The sequence below is a fragment of the Pelodiscus sinensis genome, chromosome 3 (assembly GCF_049634645.1).
Source record: "Pelodiscus sinensis isolate JC-2024 chromosome 3, ASM4963464v1, whole genome shotgun sequence".
Classification (NCBI taxonomy): Eukaryota; Metazoa; Chordata; order Testudines; family Trionychidae; genus Pelodiscus; species Pelodiscus sinensis.
In genome coordinates, this window is record NC_134713.1 from 180,078,372 (window position 1) to 180,096,387 (window position 18,016).

Below are 18,016 nucleotides of genomic sequence, written 5' to 3' on the forward strand. Positions count from 1 at the left end.
ATTGATGGTTTGGCTGTAGTGCCTTCTTCATTCATAAGGAGGTTTTTTCTGAAGGATCAAATGCTCTTCTTTTCACCTTGTGAATCAGGCTCAAATTAAGGCTGTATGAATCATGACTAATAACTTATATATTTCAGAGAGTTTGTTTGATCATGACCCCCTCCTTTCAGCCAATGGTCAGGGCAGTGTGTGTGTGTGTGTGTGTTACACCCAAGTCTTTAACTGCTGGGACACAAGGCCCCGTCGCAGTGGGCAGTCTAGGAGAGACTGACGGGTGCCCCGAGGAGTTTAACATCCATGTCTTTGTCCACTAGGATCGGGATCCCTTCGCGGAGGGCAGCCAACAGGCTGACAGACGCCCCAGAGTTTATAGGAAGAGCTTATTACGTCTCAGATTTTAATTGCTAGGATACAGGATCCCTTCGCAGCAGGCAGCCTAGGGAAGACTGAGAGATGCCCCTATGGATCTGTCCTGTGGAAGCAACATGATCCAAATGCCCCAGCTCTTCCTATATCTGTCCCTTATGACCGGCTGAAGTTCTTTTAAATTGTGCTTGGTTCTGTTATAGCAACTGAAGGAATCAGGTTAAAACTTAAACAGTTACAGGTTTATTAAAGAAGCTTATAAATCATATGGTTACAATGGCTATTGCTCTATTTCTTAACTACTAGCAAATATAGACCTTAAAAATGGTTACAAAGAAAATAAAGATAAAAAATAAAGATAATGGTACCAAGTGACAGCTTAATCTTTAAAGAGCTCTAAGTCTATGTGTACACTTAAGACAAAGGACCACATCTAGGTACAATTTTTACCCCCTTCTGTGCCTTTCGACGCCAGCATATCAGGCCAGGGCCGGTCCCTCAATTCCTGGGAAAGACTAATACAAGGTGGGTGCCCACGTGGAACCTCGGGAGGCCAATCACCTAACCCGGCCAGCAGATAGATGGTAGATTGACACTCAGAGTAAGTGTGCTGCTGGACCCATCTTTATACCCATAGGGGCCCATATCCTCTTTCTTATCTAAGATGCCAAATTGTGTTGGTCCGTCTTTGTGACTCCAGTACTTACAAGGGAGTTTCAAGTTAATTTACACTTGCAAGAAAGATAACTAAATTGTGAGTACTGGACATTTTTTACTGGACGAGAGATTCCTCCCCCCCCCGCGGATGGCTGTGTGTTCGTATCAATATAGGTGTCAGTCAAGGCAGTTCTCACAGCCTCGAGGTCAACAATTGGCGTATCTCTGTTTACAGCCATCCTGTGTCACAGCAGCCTGCATATCCGGGCCTTCTGTTCAAGGCTTTCAAAGACTATGCTCTTTTACTGCTCTGTGTGCCCTGCATGCTTCCAGGTAAACAAAGATGGATGTTACAGGGGGGTTCCTGTCTGACTACACCTCCCAAAAAGTAAGAGCTAGGACCACCAAATTTGGTATATAGCTTCCTCTGATCATAACTTAATGCAACGCAAACGTTTGGTTGTGCCAGGAAAATGGAAGGTAGCTGGAAATTAGATCACTTCTCATAAAACCAAAAAGAAAAAAGACAAAATCACCAAAGCAAGTGCAATCCTCAAAACTGACATAACTGAGTGAATGTTGAAAGAGACTGAACCAAGATGAGTCAGAAAAATAGGATCAACCTGCAATAGGATTGCTTCTCAATAAACCCTACAGAAAAAAGATAAAACTGAAAAATTTGGAGTAGTGCTCTGTTTTGACACAACTAAATTAATACTTAAGGCTTACAACTAGAAGAAAATGTCATTGGAAAACAAACTGACCATAGCCCTTTTTTGTTAAAACACAGTGTATAGGGATGAAGAAAAAGAATACACGATAGAATTCCCATTTTTAAAAAAATACTAAAAAAATTAACCATAAAATCTTAATCTATTTTTAATTTTTATTTCAGATTAACATCATTAAAATAACATTGTGGGTTTTTTTAAAAAAACACAATGATTTAAATAAAGTATGTATGTTTCCCTTTTATTAAAAAAAAACCCCGTAATTGAATTACGGACCCGAGCAACACCAGGTAAATCTGCTAGTTTTAAATTTTAGAGTCTCCGCACTGCATGACAGGACTTTTTATGAATGATTTTCACAGACACATTTGGTTTGGTCTTTCATCTCTGACCATTTCTCCTATGTCTAATTTAAGCAGCTGAAGCTTCCATGTTTTGAAGAATGTTACAGATAGCGGTTAGATTTGTGCAAAACTTTGACAGTTTACTTCATTTTGATCAGCAATTATTTGAACCTCCCTGAGTTTTGCTTTGAACAAACTCCATATCAGACAGTACTGTCATTTTCAGATTATAAATATGATCCTCATTCTCTCACATTTTGACATTGTAGTTGCTTTATCAACCTTCTGAGTTGTCTAAGTAAGGTCTGGTCTAAATGTGGCAGGAGCGCAGCTGCACTGTTGTACGGACATTACATTACCTACCACCAACAGAAGGAGGAGTAAAAGGGGCAGCTGCTTTGGGGCCTGGACATTTTAAAAGGGCCCAAGGTTCCTGTTCGTCATCACTGCTATCTCAGACATGAATACCTGGTCCTTTAAATTGCTGCCAGAGCCCTGCACAGTGCATACCCTGTAGCCCCCAGGGGCAATGAAGGACTGGGTGAGGAAAGCTAAGCCCCCCAGCCTTACCCCTTCCATTCATGGATCCACCCCTTCCAGAAGGACTGGAGTCAGGTCCCTCCTTGCCCCACTCACCCCCGCCCTCCACCTCGCTCGGCCGTGAAGTCTTTTGTCAGCCCTGGATTCTCTCATTGGTTGGGGTAATTCTTCTGTTCATCTAGCGCTGTCTGCACTGGAACTTACCATGGGCTTAACAATGCTGCTAGGATATGGATTTTTCACTCCCAACCTACATAGTTGAATTTCCCTAATTTTCTAGTGTAGATCAGGCCTCAGTTATAAGTATGTCCTGTCGTACTTTCTGCCTCTCCCTGTTCCTTAGCCATGTCAGCTTTTGCTCTAAGCTTTTATACTGTACTTGTTACCACTGTATCTTTGTTCTAAGGTTGCTGCTTTAAATCCAATATAATTTTATGAGTGTTCATTTGCTCCAGTTTGTTATCGATTACTCTGACTAGGCTCTTAGTCGGAGTAAGGTTTTTGGTTAATGCAGACTGTGTAACTGTTATGACTTTGTTTTCTGTGTACCCCACCTTTTCATCTTTAGGAAATCTACAAGACAGCTATCATTTTGTGAAATAGTAATAGAGATGTAGCCGTGTTAGTCTGGTCTTACTGAAACAAAAGACAGGATTATGCAGCACTTTAAAGACTAACAAGATGGTTTATTAAGTTCATCACCTAATAAACCATCTTGTTAGTCTTTAAAGTGCTGCATAGTCCTATCTTTTGTTTCATCATTTTGTGAGGTAGAGATAGTGCAGACTGTGTTACTGACGAGAGAGACACACTATGTTCTGGAGATTTTTACCTGGGTTCTTTCTTGGTTGTTTTTTTTTAGTCTAAAATTAAAGTCACTCCGATTGAAAGTGTATAGTTGATCTTGCATAGAAAAAATATAGCTGTTCTTTCCAGGCATCTGAGAGTGTTATCCTATAAGACTCCTCATAGATTGTATCTTTTACCAGGCCTAAAGTATTGGCTTAGAGCAATATGTAAACCAAAAAACTCTAAGAACACGGCTTACCTGCCTTCTGCATTAGCACTGAGTGGAAGGATTTATATGTAGAAATAATGTGCAGATAAATGATTATTTATCAAATTATTTCTGTTTATATAATAAGAGAGGCCAGCCACTACATCAGATTACAATGACAAATGAACACTTGTGTTAAATATAATTTAAAAAAAAAGTAACGCAGGAAATTGCCATCTTGACAGTCAAATGATGCATAAAAAGGCTGAGAAATGGCAGAAACCATCTGTATTTCATATGCATGACAAAGCAGGGGCTTTCAAAGCTGTTATAAGGAAAAATCTAAGCCTTTACCTTAACTACAACTTTGAAAGTTCCTTGTTGATAGGAATTATTACATTATTTCATTGTAATACCAATAGTCTTATTACTATTTTTTATAATTAAGAGACAGGATGCCTGCCTCAGAGTTTTCTGTGTGAAATGGCTGCAGAATTTGATTTTTTGACTGAAGAGCCAGTTGCCTTCAGGAGACAATGAAACCTTAACATGTCTGTCTAAGAGGCCTTTGTAATATCACTTTAAAAAATAGACTCTTATATAAATGTTTAAGCACTGTATGGAATTAAGGCATAAATATTTGGCGGAGACTGCAAGGCAGAATGCATAGGAAAACAGCATTTCTAATTTAATTGCAGCTTTCCTTATAGAACTGTGTCTTTTGGAAAAGCACATCTTACTTATTAAGTAAGGTACTGGGTCAATAGATGCTAATGTTACCACATGACATGCTCTATGGCTAGAGCCAGATAATAAAGACCAGTCTCCACAAGAACTCTTGTATCATACCTTTATTACAATGACAGAGCCCATGATCATATTTGTGGATTGTGGATCTGATGTGGATACAAATTTTGACTTGAAAAAAAGAGATAAGAATTTAGCTAGCAGTATAGAAGTTAAATTTTCTAGTGAGAATACTAATTGCAAGAGAAAAGGGTGATTGATTAATTTCTCTAAATACCTTCCACAAGAAAAAATGATTTATCATATGATCTGTGCACTCTAGATCTTTAAAGAAAACACACCACATACTAGGCTGGTTGTTTCAAGGTTGCCTAATACATTTTAAACCTGGAAGTAGAAAACATATAGCAGCAGAAACAAATGAATTCTTTAACTTCTCATTTATGTTTGGATCTTTTCTTAGTCTCCATCAATATGGGATGCATCTCTGCAACCAAAACCAGAGTGAAAACCAAAGGAAGAGATCCAGCGAGGAAAAAAAGTCACAAACAACTCATCAGAAAAATCTCTTGACTGAGTAGTTACTGATCAATAATGGTATGATGAAATTAAACTTTGAATCATTTGCTCATGACATTTAGACATGTTATATACTGCTACATCATCAGTTCTCTTTAATCAGTAGACCAAAAGCAATGCGAATTGTAGAGTAGAAGGGCATATAAAACTAATTGATGTAACGTATGGTAAAATTTTGGCAAATAAATGGTGTCTCCACATGAATTTAGGGAGATGTAAAGATAATTTTAAAAGGTGGGGGAGGGGGAGGAGTGAGCAAGAGTAAATTAGTGTGTGATGAGATGAAATGATGTATTTGATTTTGCTAAATGTTTAAAATAATTAAAATGAGGTTTGGTGAGAACAGTGGAAATTGAAAGATTTATTTATTAATTGGCCATTGTAAAATAATTTTTGGACTATTGGGGACTGATTCTCATTTATACTCAGTTATGTGTACACCTACTTTAAGACCTGGTCTATGCTTAAAAGTTTGGTTAATATAGCTGCAATGCTTAGATGTGTGAAAAATGTATATGCCTGAGTACCATAGCTATGATGACCCAACCCCCATTGCAGACTCAGATAAGTCAATGAAAGAATGCTTCTGGTAACCAGCTGACATTGCTTGGGGAAATGAAGCATCTATAGTGATGGAAAAAATCCTTCAGTCACTATAGGAAGCATTTATTCTACAATGCTACAGCAGAATTTCTATCAATGTAGCTGTGCTGTGGTAGCCGTACTATACACCATTGCTGTGAGAGCTCTCTCACATTGCTGTGTCTAGAGAACTTTCTCTAAGTGAGAGTGAGTAGCTCAGCCCAGTCTCTGTTAAGCTTCAAACATGAATAAGCTCTCAGATAAATAAAATTAAAACTACAATAGATGCAAGTCAGCAACAAAATGTTTCTATACAGTATTAAGTTTTCTTATGTGATGTCAAGGTAGACAGTTCTTTCTATGGGGGCAGAGTTAAGGTCGTTAGAAGCATTGTTTTGAGGAGCACAACCTTAACCCTGAATTTTCTAGGTACTGTCATTTTTTAAAAATATAATGTTCTTGGGTTGCAGAATGCTCTCCAGACACTGATATGTGCCTGCTAGGAATAGTTTGAAAAATGGGCCCATGGACCAGCTCCTGCAAGCCCTAAGAGATCCAGTCCTGCAGAAGTTAGGAGGCATAGGGGAAAAGGGAATAACCCATGCCATGTTGACTACTAAGTGTCCTAACTCCAGTTTCTGGACAGGAGGGGGAGACCTCTGAAGAACTGGATAATGGTCTCTTCTTATAGCACATAGGAAGGGGGAGAGGAAAAATATGTCTAGGAAGAGGCTTGGGGATCAGCAATAGCAGGATGAGAGGGGGAGGGAAGAACCTCTCTAATTAGGATCCTAAGTTCCCTGCAGCTCTAGCTCCTCCGCCATACCAAAACTAGCTTCTGAGTCTGAAACATTCTTACACATGGTTCAGGATTCACAGACTCTCACTAGTCATGACAGGTTCACCAGCAATCCCCATTCTGTGAACTGTTGGTTGGAAATAATCCTTTTTTTGTTCCCTTTCCATTGAGGAGCCTCTCTAGTGGTCAGGTTTCCTCTTAAGATCTGTCTGTTCAGGGAAAGAGAGAGAGGCTTCTTCTTCTTTTCTTTTGTATTGAAACCATAAGTCTCTCTTAATTCCGTGACATCTTGTAAACTGGATTGCACGCTTAGCAGCTGGGGAAGTTACACTTTACTTCATATCTCTTTCTTCATGCCTTGTTTTACTACCAAAACTAAAACCCAGCATAAATTGACTCCACTCAGGGTCTTTCCAGGATCAACAACTGGGAGGAGCGAGGCTGTAGCCTTCCCCTTTCCTTTTTATTACCCTGTCAAAACCAGTTATATAATAGGCAGGACCTTTTGCATGTCAGAACATATTTTCAGCTGAATTAAGTTCACCAGTTTAGAGCAGATATTCCATAGCAATGTTAGCAATGCAAAAGTAAATTCACTTTTGACATTAGAATTTAATCACCTAAAATTTGATGTTGGACACAGAATTTCAGCTATTAAAAGACTGAATTTTATTTTTTCCTCTCTCTTGCTTTATGGATGTTTTTGTTTACTTACAAAGTGGCAACAAAATTAGAATATTTTTTTAAATTAATCAATCCACTCTTTCCAAGCTATCATAGTTCTGGAACCCCTTATCCAAATCACTTCCAAATCTCTCTCTTTTTCTCTCTGTAAAATCAGACTTGTGTTAGAAAATCTAAACTATGGCTCCCATGTAAATATACCTTTCTTGGGGTATTTGTTTGACACCTGTTAGTATCTAAGGTCCAAATCCTCAAAGGCATTTAGGTGCTTAATTCAATCAGCATCTTATAAAGTCCACTCCTAACCCTGTAGAGCTTTAGGATGCAATATGTGTGAAAGGTGCTGTACAAGTACAATACATCTGAAGTTTTGATTTTTTGGGGGAAAAAATCAATATGTATTCCTGTTCCAAGCAATAAATATACAAACAATGTTTGTTACATCTGTGGACCACTGAATTTCAATGATCTAGCCATTCATCCCTTTCAAACCTTTAATCAGGAGCAAAAGAATAGAGATTTGGATAATCTTACAGCCTAATCCAAAGGATTTCTTTATTTAGTTTTTATGTATACAGTTTAATAAATTAATTTGTACTACACCCAGTACATATGTAATAAAGCCTACCATGCTAACAATTGAATAGATGTGCAATACATAACATACTTGTCCTGATCCTTGGCAGGTGTAAAAGGCACAGTTCTCTAGAAGCAGAGGAGCTCTGTTGATTTAAACCAGCTAAAGTACTGATGCTAGGAATTTAGATAATATTATTGAGACAGAAGCCTGCAAATTTTAATTTTGTTTTGTAAAGGGAAAAAAAGTCTCTAATTTTACATACCTGCTAGTACAGGAAAAGTCAACTACGGATATTTAGGGAGGAAAAGTGCTTTTTTAGCCCAGTGTACAAAGTGATAGGGAGAGCATGTCTAGAAACATGGAACCAAATTCATACCTGATGTAGGCAGATTCTCATTTACTTCCATTGGGTTGCATTGGCCTACAAAATGATGAAAATAATATTATGCTACAATTTGTCCAATCCTTCTTACTTCAGGTCATAAATTGGTATGTTTGAATTTAAATATTTAAAAAATATGATTTCCTGTTTTGGTGTTTAATGTATTATCCTAATATGCCTAGTTTAAAATAAAAAAGGCTGAGATAGGAAGAAACATGACAGAAAATATCAGTTCAGTGCTATTCTTCAGTACATTTTCAAGCCATCGTTACTGTACTAATTTTTAATGTGTCTTGTTCAAGAATGTTACTTTAGATTTGTTGTTTATTACTTGCCATTATGTATGATTGAAACATTCTCAATTAAAAGATTTAAATGCTAAAAACTTGTTGCTAGCTCAGTGCAAAGTAATCCTCACGTCACCAAAAAAAAATAAAAAATCTGTGAGCAGGGATTCTTTTACTCTTTTAGACTCGCTCAACATTGACCTCTCTGCAAATCATGGAGGTTGGAGCCAGTATGGCACCTGAATCTAGATTTCTGCAAAGTTCAAGGGATGTCTGTAAACTGTTCCAATTCAACTAATTAAAGTAGTAGGACTGAGTTAGGGATGTAAAATCCCATTTAATCTGTTAACTGGAAAAATATTATGGTTAACTGGTTAACTGCTTAAACTGGGGCAGGCATGAAAAAAATGTTAAAATCTTGAATTACAGCCACTCCCGGAGTTACGACCACCTCCACTTACGACCATCCGCACTTACAACCAAAGCAGTCATAAATACGGATCCGAGTTACGAACGGCGATCTGCGCTTACGAACAGTGCGGTCACCATGTAACTCTCTGGGATCCAAGTTATGAACACTTTGAGTTACGGACCAAGTGTTGATCCGTAACTTATTCGTAACTCGGAGAGCAGCTTTGTTTTTAGTATGTCACAATTGAGGAATCAATTGTCAAATTTGCTAAAAATATCATATTTAATCTACTAATGTTGGTTATTATAGTCTGGGAAATAAGGAGCTCAATTGGTCATTCAATTGCAACCATGATTATGGAGCTGCTTGATACTGATACTGCAGCAGTGTGAGAGAGTGTAATGCATTGCACCCAAGTGGGACGATTGCCTGGACATCTTGTGCTTGTTTTACACATAGGCAACATTGTGAATTTTGTCATGCCCATAGATTACTGTTGAATTGACTTACTGTGTTTCATCTGAAGATGTGGGTTGTGCTCATGATACCATCTACATGTTTTGTTAGTCTCTAAGGTGCTGTAAGACTATTCGTTGTATTTTAAGTTGTAAGTTGTCCCGTCTGAGGTTCGCACTTTTAGATATTTCAAAAGCACGTCTCTTGGTATCAATGTGGCTACCCCGTGTGTGTGAATTATAATTATATATGGGGTACCTGTACGGTGTGAAGAGGGGCTGTGTGTATTTGTGTGAGATAGAAGCAGAAGAGGAAAATCTGTGCATGCCCAGCAGAGAGGGCACTTTCACACTACCCCACAAGCTGACAGTGAATCAGGAACCGCCTGAACCTGTCTTGCCAGTGGCAACAGAGGACAGCGCCCCAGCTAGTGCTGGCATGCGAGGCGTATGTTACACTCTAGCAGCCAAGCGAGGGTCAGCCTGGCATGCGAGGAGGTGCAGCTGGAGGAAGCAGGTTGGGGGCGGGGAGCAGCCAGCAGATCGCTACACCGCGGCGTGTGGGCACTGCATGTAGCTCTGTAGCACGGAGGGGGGAGGGGACAGCTTGCTGCTACTGTAGGTAGGTGTATCCCCGCTGAGATCATCCCTCCCCTCCCTTCCCCTCAAGCGTACAGCACAGGGCAGCCGCAGCAAGCGTGGGGGGGAGACCGGCCTTTTTGAGTCCGACGTCACCAAGCCGTCACCCTAGCGGGAAATTCCCAGCCGTAGGGAGGAGCGGCCGAGGTAGGGCCGGGACCAGCTGAGCCGGAGCATCAGGAGAGCGCGGAACCGCCGCCGCGGAGAGTCCCGGGCTGAGCGGGCACCATGGCTGGTAAGTGGCTGCAGGGCGCTCTCCATAGGGCGCCTTGCGCTCGCTGCGTGGGGCCAGCTCCTCTGCAGCCCGAGCCCCGGCGGGGCGGCCGGTGGAAGGGCTGCCCCGTGCAGTGTGGGGACATGCAGTGATACGGAGCTTGGGCTTGCACTGCAGGCTGTAGCGTCGATCTCCTGTACGCGTGCAAAAGCCTCTGAAGCCCCGAAGGGCTTAGCGGGTGAGGAGAGGTCACCTGGGGGGCTGCGAACAGTGCAAGCGTGTGACGAGGTGCCTAACTTCCGTACAACCGGCAGTGAGTTGGGCTGGCGTGCCCTCCTCACCCAGCTTGGGCAGAGCTCTGGGCTTGGCAGAAGACACTTGCCTTCTATTCCTGCCGTGAAGACATCTGCTGCCAAGAGAGGCTCGATTGACATTATCTGACCTCGCCCAATGGCAAGTTTCTGAATCTGACATGGCTGTGTATTCAGGGTCTACTGTGTGCGCACCGACCTAAACAAAAACAGCTCCACCAAGGCCTTGATGAGAATATGACTTGAGTGTGACACACAGGAAGAGGTGGTGAAGGAAAGAATTAATTTTTGTTGTTGTTGTTGATGAAGGGAAGTAGCCGTGTGAGAGCTAGTCGATGAGGAAGTCTGTTCACATGACATGAGTTTCAAGTGTGGCTTTTTGTAAGAATGCCGGCAGAATTTTATAAGACCAAATTCACCATGGGTGTAAATGTCAGTAGTTCTGTTCACTTCACTATAGTCATGTCCCCAACATTTAAAATTCCTCCTTCCGCTACTACTTTCTATGATAAATCAATCAAAGAGAAGAATATGAAACAAGTGTAAAATATACACACAAATATGCCTGTGCCTGAGCTTATCACAAAATTTACACCATGTGAAATTTTCTGTGGTAGAAGAACAAAATTAAACAATACGTTTATGAATACTCAAGTAATTTTCTTGACACAGTTTGGACCAAATTTTCAGACTTGGATATTAAAAAGTAAGGCATCTAAATCTGTATTCAAACAGTTAAATATCTGAGTTAGGTCCCCAAATCCCTATTAAGATGCCTAAAATAGGTGTTTAGTTGTCTAATTGTGAATATTCACATTTGAAAATGCAACCCCAATGTTCTGTTTTGTTTGCAGTTAGTGTATATAGGAGAATATAACAAACATTATATAAGGGACAGTCACATTCACTTTCCCTCAGCTGTCATTTGGTTGAAGGTGGGAGAGGAAAAGCTGGTTATTTGATCAATATGAATGTCCTTTAACAAAAAAAAACCCAGCGGTGGTGGCATGAGAGGGGGGTGAGCCCATTTTAGAACCTCTTCTGAGAACCTACTCCTTAGGTAGACATGAGCTCCATCCACTGCTCTGACATCTGCAATAGGCTTGCTAGATCCCTTCCATACTCACATCCATGGTACAGGTGGATGAGCACTAACCCCCTTTTCACAAACATCTGACTGCTTTGTTTGTACGAAGCTCTCCCTGGGTGCTAGTTTGTTCCCTCCTTTGCTGCTTAACATCTGGGAGGAAGGCACTGATTCTTATCCTGCCTTACCTTCCCTGTAATAAAGCAGGGTTTTTTTGAGGAGGGGTGGGAAGGAGGAGAGTAAATGCCTGCCAGTGGGAGGGAGCTTTGGAGAGTCTTCCTTTTCCTATCAGGGCATCCAAGGAACCCAGGCTCCTTCTCAGCTGTCATAACTGGGAATGAGATTTATTTCTACTGTGAGCATGGGTATTCCTAAAGGGCCTTAAAGGTGTCATTTTATCCCTTGGAAAGAAGGTAGCAAAACTTTTAAATAAAAATAAATGGTCACCATATTGGACAGTTGGTGCCTCTGATCCTTGTGGGTTGTGGCAGTCTTGAGGGTAAGAGAGAGTTGCATTTCAATCACCCAGAAATGTCCTAATTGCAAGAGTTAATATAACATGAAAAGCCCCAGTTGTTTAAGAGGTGTGTCTTAACTAATTCATGCATGCAGTGATTTTTGAGGCTCAATATATATTGCACATGAACAGGTTATGAAAATTACTAGTGATTTTTGGCTGCTTAAATATGTAGGTACCCAACTTCAGACATCTTAAAGGGATATGACTTTCTAAGGGTAGGTGTACAGTGCCTATACATTGTCTCAAGTTGAGCACCTAAAAATGGAGTGCCTCCCTTCCTAAGTCACTAGTTGCATCTGAGAATCTTGGCCTATTTTTGTTATTCATTAAGAATAATAAGCCAAGATTTTCAGATGTTTTGCTAAAAAGGCGACAATCACAATTTTTAGAAGCAATATTAAATCCTTGTCCAAGTAGCTCTTAGGTAGCCATAAGGAATAAGTTAATGAACAAACATAACATCTGAATTAATTAAAACATTAAAAGATTCTGATAATGTTCAAAATGGCTCATTGAAATATAAAAGAAAAATGAATCCTTGTTCAAATAAAGAGACTAAATTTACAGTATATGTCTCAGATTGGGGCAAACATCAGTTGGCTAATGTCAGCTTAGTGCTTAACTGATCCCAATTCAAATTAGAAGAGGTGATGGCCAAAATAAATTAGTATGAAAGGGAGAGGCAGTACCATTGAAAGTGATCACAGATTTGGTAGCCATAGGAATCAAAGTTCTAATTTAGTTTCTCTTGGTCTCAGCAAAGTCCTTGCATTCCACATCCTTTGAAAAGTTTGTCCTCAGGCATGTTTCATAAGGATTTAATAATTTTTAGTTTTAGAACTGGTTGCATGAATTAGAGTGATTGCTGGCAAGAAAAGTTTTCCCTAACCTATATATGGTATGTGAATGTCAACTGCTCAGTCAGCTGTTGCCAATGTACATGTTTTATTTGCTCATCTAAATACTGGCTCTTAATTAGATAAATCAATTTATTGAATTCACACACACTTTTTTAAAATATATTGTATTTTAAAGCAGATAAGTTGAGACAGTAGATATCTTTCTTATCCTCGAGTAATATATTTTCAACTTATTAACAATTGGAGAAGGAATTTTTAGCAGGGGAAATTCTTAACTTCCTAGTATTTACAGGCTTCTCTTCTAGTTACTATTCTGTAATGTCACATGACAAGAAAGAAGAAGTACATAAAACAGTTTTGCTTCTAAACTGCATCTATTTAGAAGATGCACAGGTCATGAATGCTTGTCTGGAGGATTGCCCTTTCTGAATTAAGATTTAAGAATGTATTTGCACTTGTTTTAGGTTAAGTCAGAATGTTTAATAGTAGATCTATCACCTGTCCTCCTCCTGCCTAGGCTGCTGTGGCAGATGCTTAGAATTTAGGGTCTAATTTTTCAGAAGCAGCCACTGATTTTTGGTATGCAGATTGGACACCTGGTCCACAGATTCTGAATAGGGAGGGCATCTGCATATGAGTTGGAGGGGCAATTTTTTTCCACCAGTGGCACCATAATCTGCACACCTAAAATACCCCCACTTTATTGTGGTTTTGTATAGTGATTACATGTTGTCGATAGTCACTCTCTAGCATGCCTCCAACTCTTTCATGCACTCCAGATACTGCATTACTGCAGAACACCTCCCAGTTGCATGCAAGAATTGAATATTCTTATGGCATGCAAGAATTGAATATTCTTATGTCATTGCCTCTTCACAGCCTGTCCCTTCTCTCCAGAGGAATCTGTGGCAATGCTAGCTTGAGGTAAAATTTGAGTCCATGTTCTTCCTGCTGAGCAGTGAAAGTTGCATATTACATCACAGCCCGTTTTGACTTTGTTCTTCACCTTTCCATAAACTCACTACTGAGGTCTAACCAGACTTCTCTAGGTAACTCAAGAATTCCAAGAATCTTAACTTTAAGATGAATGCTGTGCACATATTTCTTCTTCCCTGTTTCGACTGCACATTCTTGGACAGTAAGTATTCTAATTAATGGTAGAGCATCCACTCTTTGAAAGCCCTTTGCAGTCATAGCTGCACTTTTGCATCAGCTCTTTGTCTGTAAAGGACCTGTTTCCTAGTGGTAGACAGGGAAATCAATATTTGCTTCTTTCATTGTTAATTTTGATGGCTCTAACTTTAAACTCTTTGTGCTTCTCAGTTTAGATAATTTTGTATTAGTGATTTTAAAAAAATGAGTCCCAGATCTTGATTCAGAGTAACTTACTGTTCTCACATTGTCATGATGATTTCACTAGTTTCTGTCACTCATGTCACTGAGAATTTACGGCTAATTTTAAAAAAAATTATTTATTGTTCTTTTCAGTGCATTCATGCACATACAAATAAGCATGTTGGGATACACAGCACAATAATCTTATTGCCAATAAACATAAGTATAAATAAAGCTACTAGTATTTCCTTTAATATGGATTTGTAGGTTTTTTTCCATTTCAGTAGCATAATTAAGTCGAATCTTATTCTTCCAGAATTAGTCCTCAGATGTCCGCTTTTGACACAGTTTATATTCTTCTTAATCCAAAAAGTACATGTCATTGTCTGTGTGAGTTTGAGTGGGGGTTGTGAAATAGTCTCAGCTGCATTGCTTTGGCAAGAGCACATTCATTTACAGAAAATGGGAACAAGAAATGGATGTCTAGTATTTACTACAAAGAGTGCTGATCCAAAGTCTCCAACTGCTTTGGTTCACACAGATTTCTTAATGTGTTTCTTGTGTACAGTGGCATAGTGCCTTGTTTAGTAAAACTGTAGGTAACTTGATTCTTAAAGTAAAATTAAAATTAAGTTTAATTTGTAATCTCTGAAGGTTACTGTGTCATTGGATTTTGCTTTCCCCCAAGGACACACCTACTGATAAGTAGTGTATATGACTTAAGTAACCTTTATTTCAACCACAAATTAAATCTACATGAAGACAATTGAGGCCTGACTTTTTAAAAATGTAGTTGATGTCATCAGTGGGTGAAACACTAACACTTGTAGACGTCTATATCGAAGGTAAAATTATAGGTTAAAGTAAAGATATTAAAGTGCTTGAAGCAGTTCTATAATAAAATACAATCATAAATGACACTACTCTATATGGCTTTGACAGGTGATGTGTGGGTGGGCAGGGTTGTGGTCACATCTACGTATATTTGTACGTACATGTTTGTATATCTATATCTCCTAAGTAACCTGATGATTAGGCACTTTATAACTCCCTAGATAGATACTGTTTTTTTAATAATAAAGTTTAGCACACATATAGCAATGTGACTGTCTGTCTATAGGTCTCAAAGTGCTCCACAAAAGTGTATATCTTTATCTCCATTTACAGATGAGAAAATAAAGCACAGAGAGGTTAAGTGATAATTCCCTAAGTGATAGAACTGCTCATTGTACCCCAACCACTGGACTATGCTCATGAGACAAGGATAAGTAGTTCTGAGTGTGAGAGACATATTTGCACAATGTTTAAGGACCTGACTCTGAGATGATGAAAACCCTGTGTCACTTCTAAGGGCTTTTTGTTTGTTTTTGTTTAACCATCCCTGTTTCTATTATTTATTCCCCTTTGGCGGGTCATGCACATTCTGCCGTGAAGACAGCATCTGCAAAAGCATACTTCAAGAGGGGAAAGAGCTTAGGAAAGGGACAGCCCTTTTAAAAGAGCAGAAGTCATGGTGATTGCCAGCATGTACTGAACGTGCCAACTCATTTTCTGATGTCATTTCTAAAATTGTCAGATGTTTAGCTAGACAGTCACTGGCTGGAAAGTGGCATATATAGTTACTTCCTTTTTGTGAGAAGTTCGCTAAAACAATGTTAAGGTTCATTTTGTCATTCAAAAAGGATTTGGCAGCACAATATGAAAAAGTGGAATCTTGGAAATGAGAGACATGAAACAAAATTCTCTTTCGTTCAACTGATGGGTTGCATAGATATAACAACGTTCAGATAACTGGGGAAGTTTTTGACTTCCAAATTGTCTCTAGCATTGTTCATAGATTGATAGACTTTAAGACCAGAAGGGATCATTATAATAATGTAGTCTGACACTTTGCATAATATAAATCATAACACCTCACCAGTTGTTCCTGCATCAAGCCCATAGCTTTTGGTTCAGCCATCACTTAGGCTATGTCTAGACTGCAAGCCTCTTTCGAAAGAGGCTCTTTCGAAAGATACTTTCAAAAGAGCCTCTTTCGAAAGAGAGCATCTAGACTGCACGCGGAATTTCGAAAAAGCAAGCCGCTTTTTCGAAAGAAAGCACCCAGTGAGTCTGGATGCTCTCTTTCTAAAAAGCCTGTTTGCTTTCAAGAATGCCTTCTTTCGAAAGAGCACTTTCGAAAGAAGGCGTTCTTCCTCGTGGAATTAGGTTTACCACCGTCGAAAGAAAAGCCGCATTCTTTCGATTTAATTTCGAAAGAACGCGGCTGCAGTTTAGACGCAGGTGAAGTTTTTCGAAAAAAGGCTACTTTTTTCAAAAAAACCCTGAGTCTGGACACAGCCTTAGAAAGACATACAGCTTGATTTAAAGTCTGTTCCCATACCAGCAACAGAATCTTTATGCACATCACCATTCCATAGCTAGCTATCAATATAAAAGTAAAGATAAATATGATGTTGTGCAGATGGACCTCTTCTTTTCTCTGACACGTTTCTTCTAAGGGCTGTCATGTCACTTAGCTTACTGCAGTTTCCTGCTCTAAGAGAGAAGTGATTTCTAGTATTGCAATAAAAAGCCTTTTTGGCCCCAACAAATATAGTAGTAAATCACATTCTTGTGAACCAATACATACAAACTTTGAGCTGGTGAGTTCCACTATAAACCATTTTGGCAGCAACAAAAGAGAACATTTTAATAAATTAATATGGAAGTGTGTCTTTCCCCAAAATCTCCTATTCTATAGAACTGTCAAAAATATATGTGTGAAAGTGTGAGCAGCATTTCTATCTCTTATTGTCTACTTTGGGTACAACAGTTGAAGTTCTAACATTGTTTCAGTGACATGCTGTAGGGTCTTTGCTTCTGTATGTGTTTAACTGTGCCATATTACCAGTTCTGTTTCTTTCTTTGTAAGGTACAGCCAGTCAGTGCAGAGTTTGACTGTGTGTTCCTACTAAGATAATTTAGCATCCAAACTAAATATTTTATTTATTGATTTTTGCTTCTCCAATATTTGCTTGTCACATGACTTTGATGTCACTGCTTGCCTGGCAAGCATTTTCAGTGTTCTCAGTGAGGACGGAATTCACTATAGTCTTAAGTGAGGCCCAGGCCCAGGCAAATGTCACCCTAGGAAAGGTATGAAGAATCCTGCTATTAGTCAGGATCTTTCTAGAGCCTTAACTGATGTCAGCCCTACCATCTTTTCCTGACCCCCATTCCCTAAAAGTTGCCTTCTCTCACACTGGGCCCTTTCACTGTTTCCAAATACTCTTTAATAAAATCGTGAGAGAAACCTTATTGCTCATGCTGGCTCCTGTGAGAAGTGGATAGCTCGAAATAGAGATGGCCCTCAGCAACCATGCAATTTCTGGGACCACAGTATTGAAACTGAAAGCATTAGGGGGGTTTTGCCTAATTTGCATAAAACTTATTGCTTCACTGCAGTAGTCACTACATCAATCAATTCAGAGGAAACACCTTCACTTTGAGAGGACTTGCGTTCAGAAAAAAATGTACTATAGTTAAAACATTTCAAATATTCCTTTGGACTAGTGATCTGTTCATTTTGACATTATGAAATAATGAGCTCCATGGAGAGAGAATCCTGCTAATGATTATGTATACTGCAACAGTTCCTAGAAGCCTTCTCCATCAGGGCTCCCATTGTGTTCATACGCATAGTAAGAGACAGACCCTGTTCTGAGGAGCTGACAAGCTAAATATGTAAGAGTGGGAGAAAGGAATTATCATCACTTTCATTTCACAGAGGGGAAACTGAGGCACAGATCAACTAAATGATTTACCCAAGGTCCCACAAGAAAACTGGATGATCCAGGAGTAGAACTCAGATTTACTGAGGTCTGCTCCATTGCTATTACCACAAAACTGCCCTTCCTTTGCTTTTA

The 18,016-nt window shown here is 39.4% G+C and overlaps 1 protein-coding gene across 2 annotated transcripts in view; it reads left to right on the top strand.

The window, feature by feature from the left end:
• REL (REL proto-oncogene, NF-kB subunit) overlaps nucleotides 1–18,016 on the top strand; it is a 59,466-nt gene that overhangs the window by 10,478 nt on the left and 30,972 nt on the right. Inside the window, exon 3 of one of the 2 annotated variants that reach the window (XM_025184195.2) lies at nucleotides 4,846–4,979. Coding sequence is in view for 1 of the 2 variants with exons in the window: in XM_006122177.4 (XP_006122239.1) it covers nucleotides 10,010–10,016 (7 nt within the window). In the remaining variant the exon portion in view is untranslated. Of the gene's footprint in view, nucleotides 1–4,845; nucleotides 4,980–9,774; nucleotides 10,017–18,016 lie in introns of those variants that run through there. The other variant, XM_006122177.4, reaches the window with a different exon arrangement.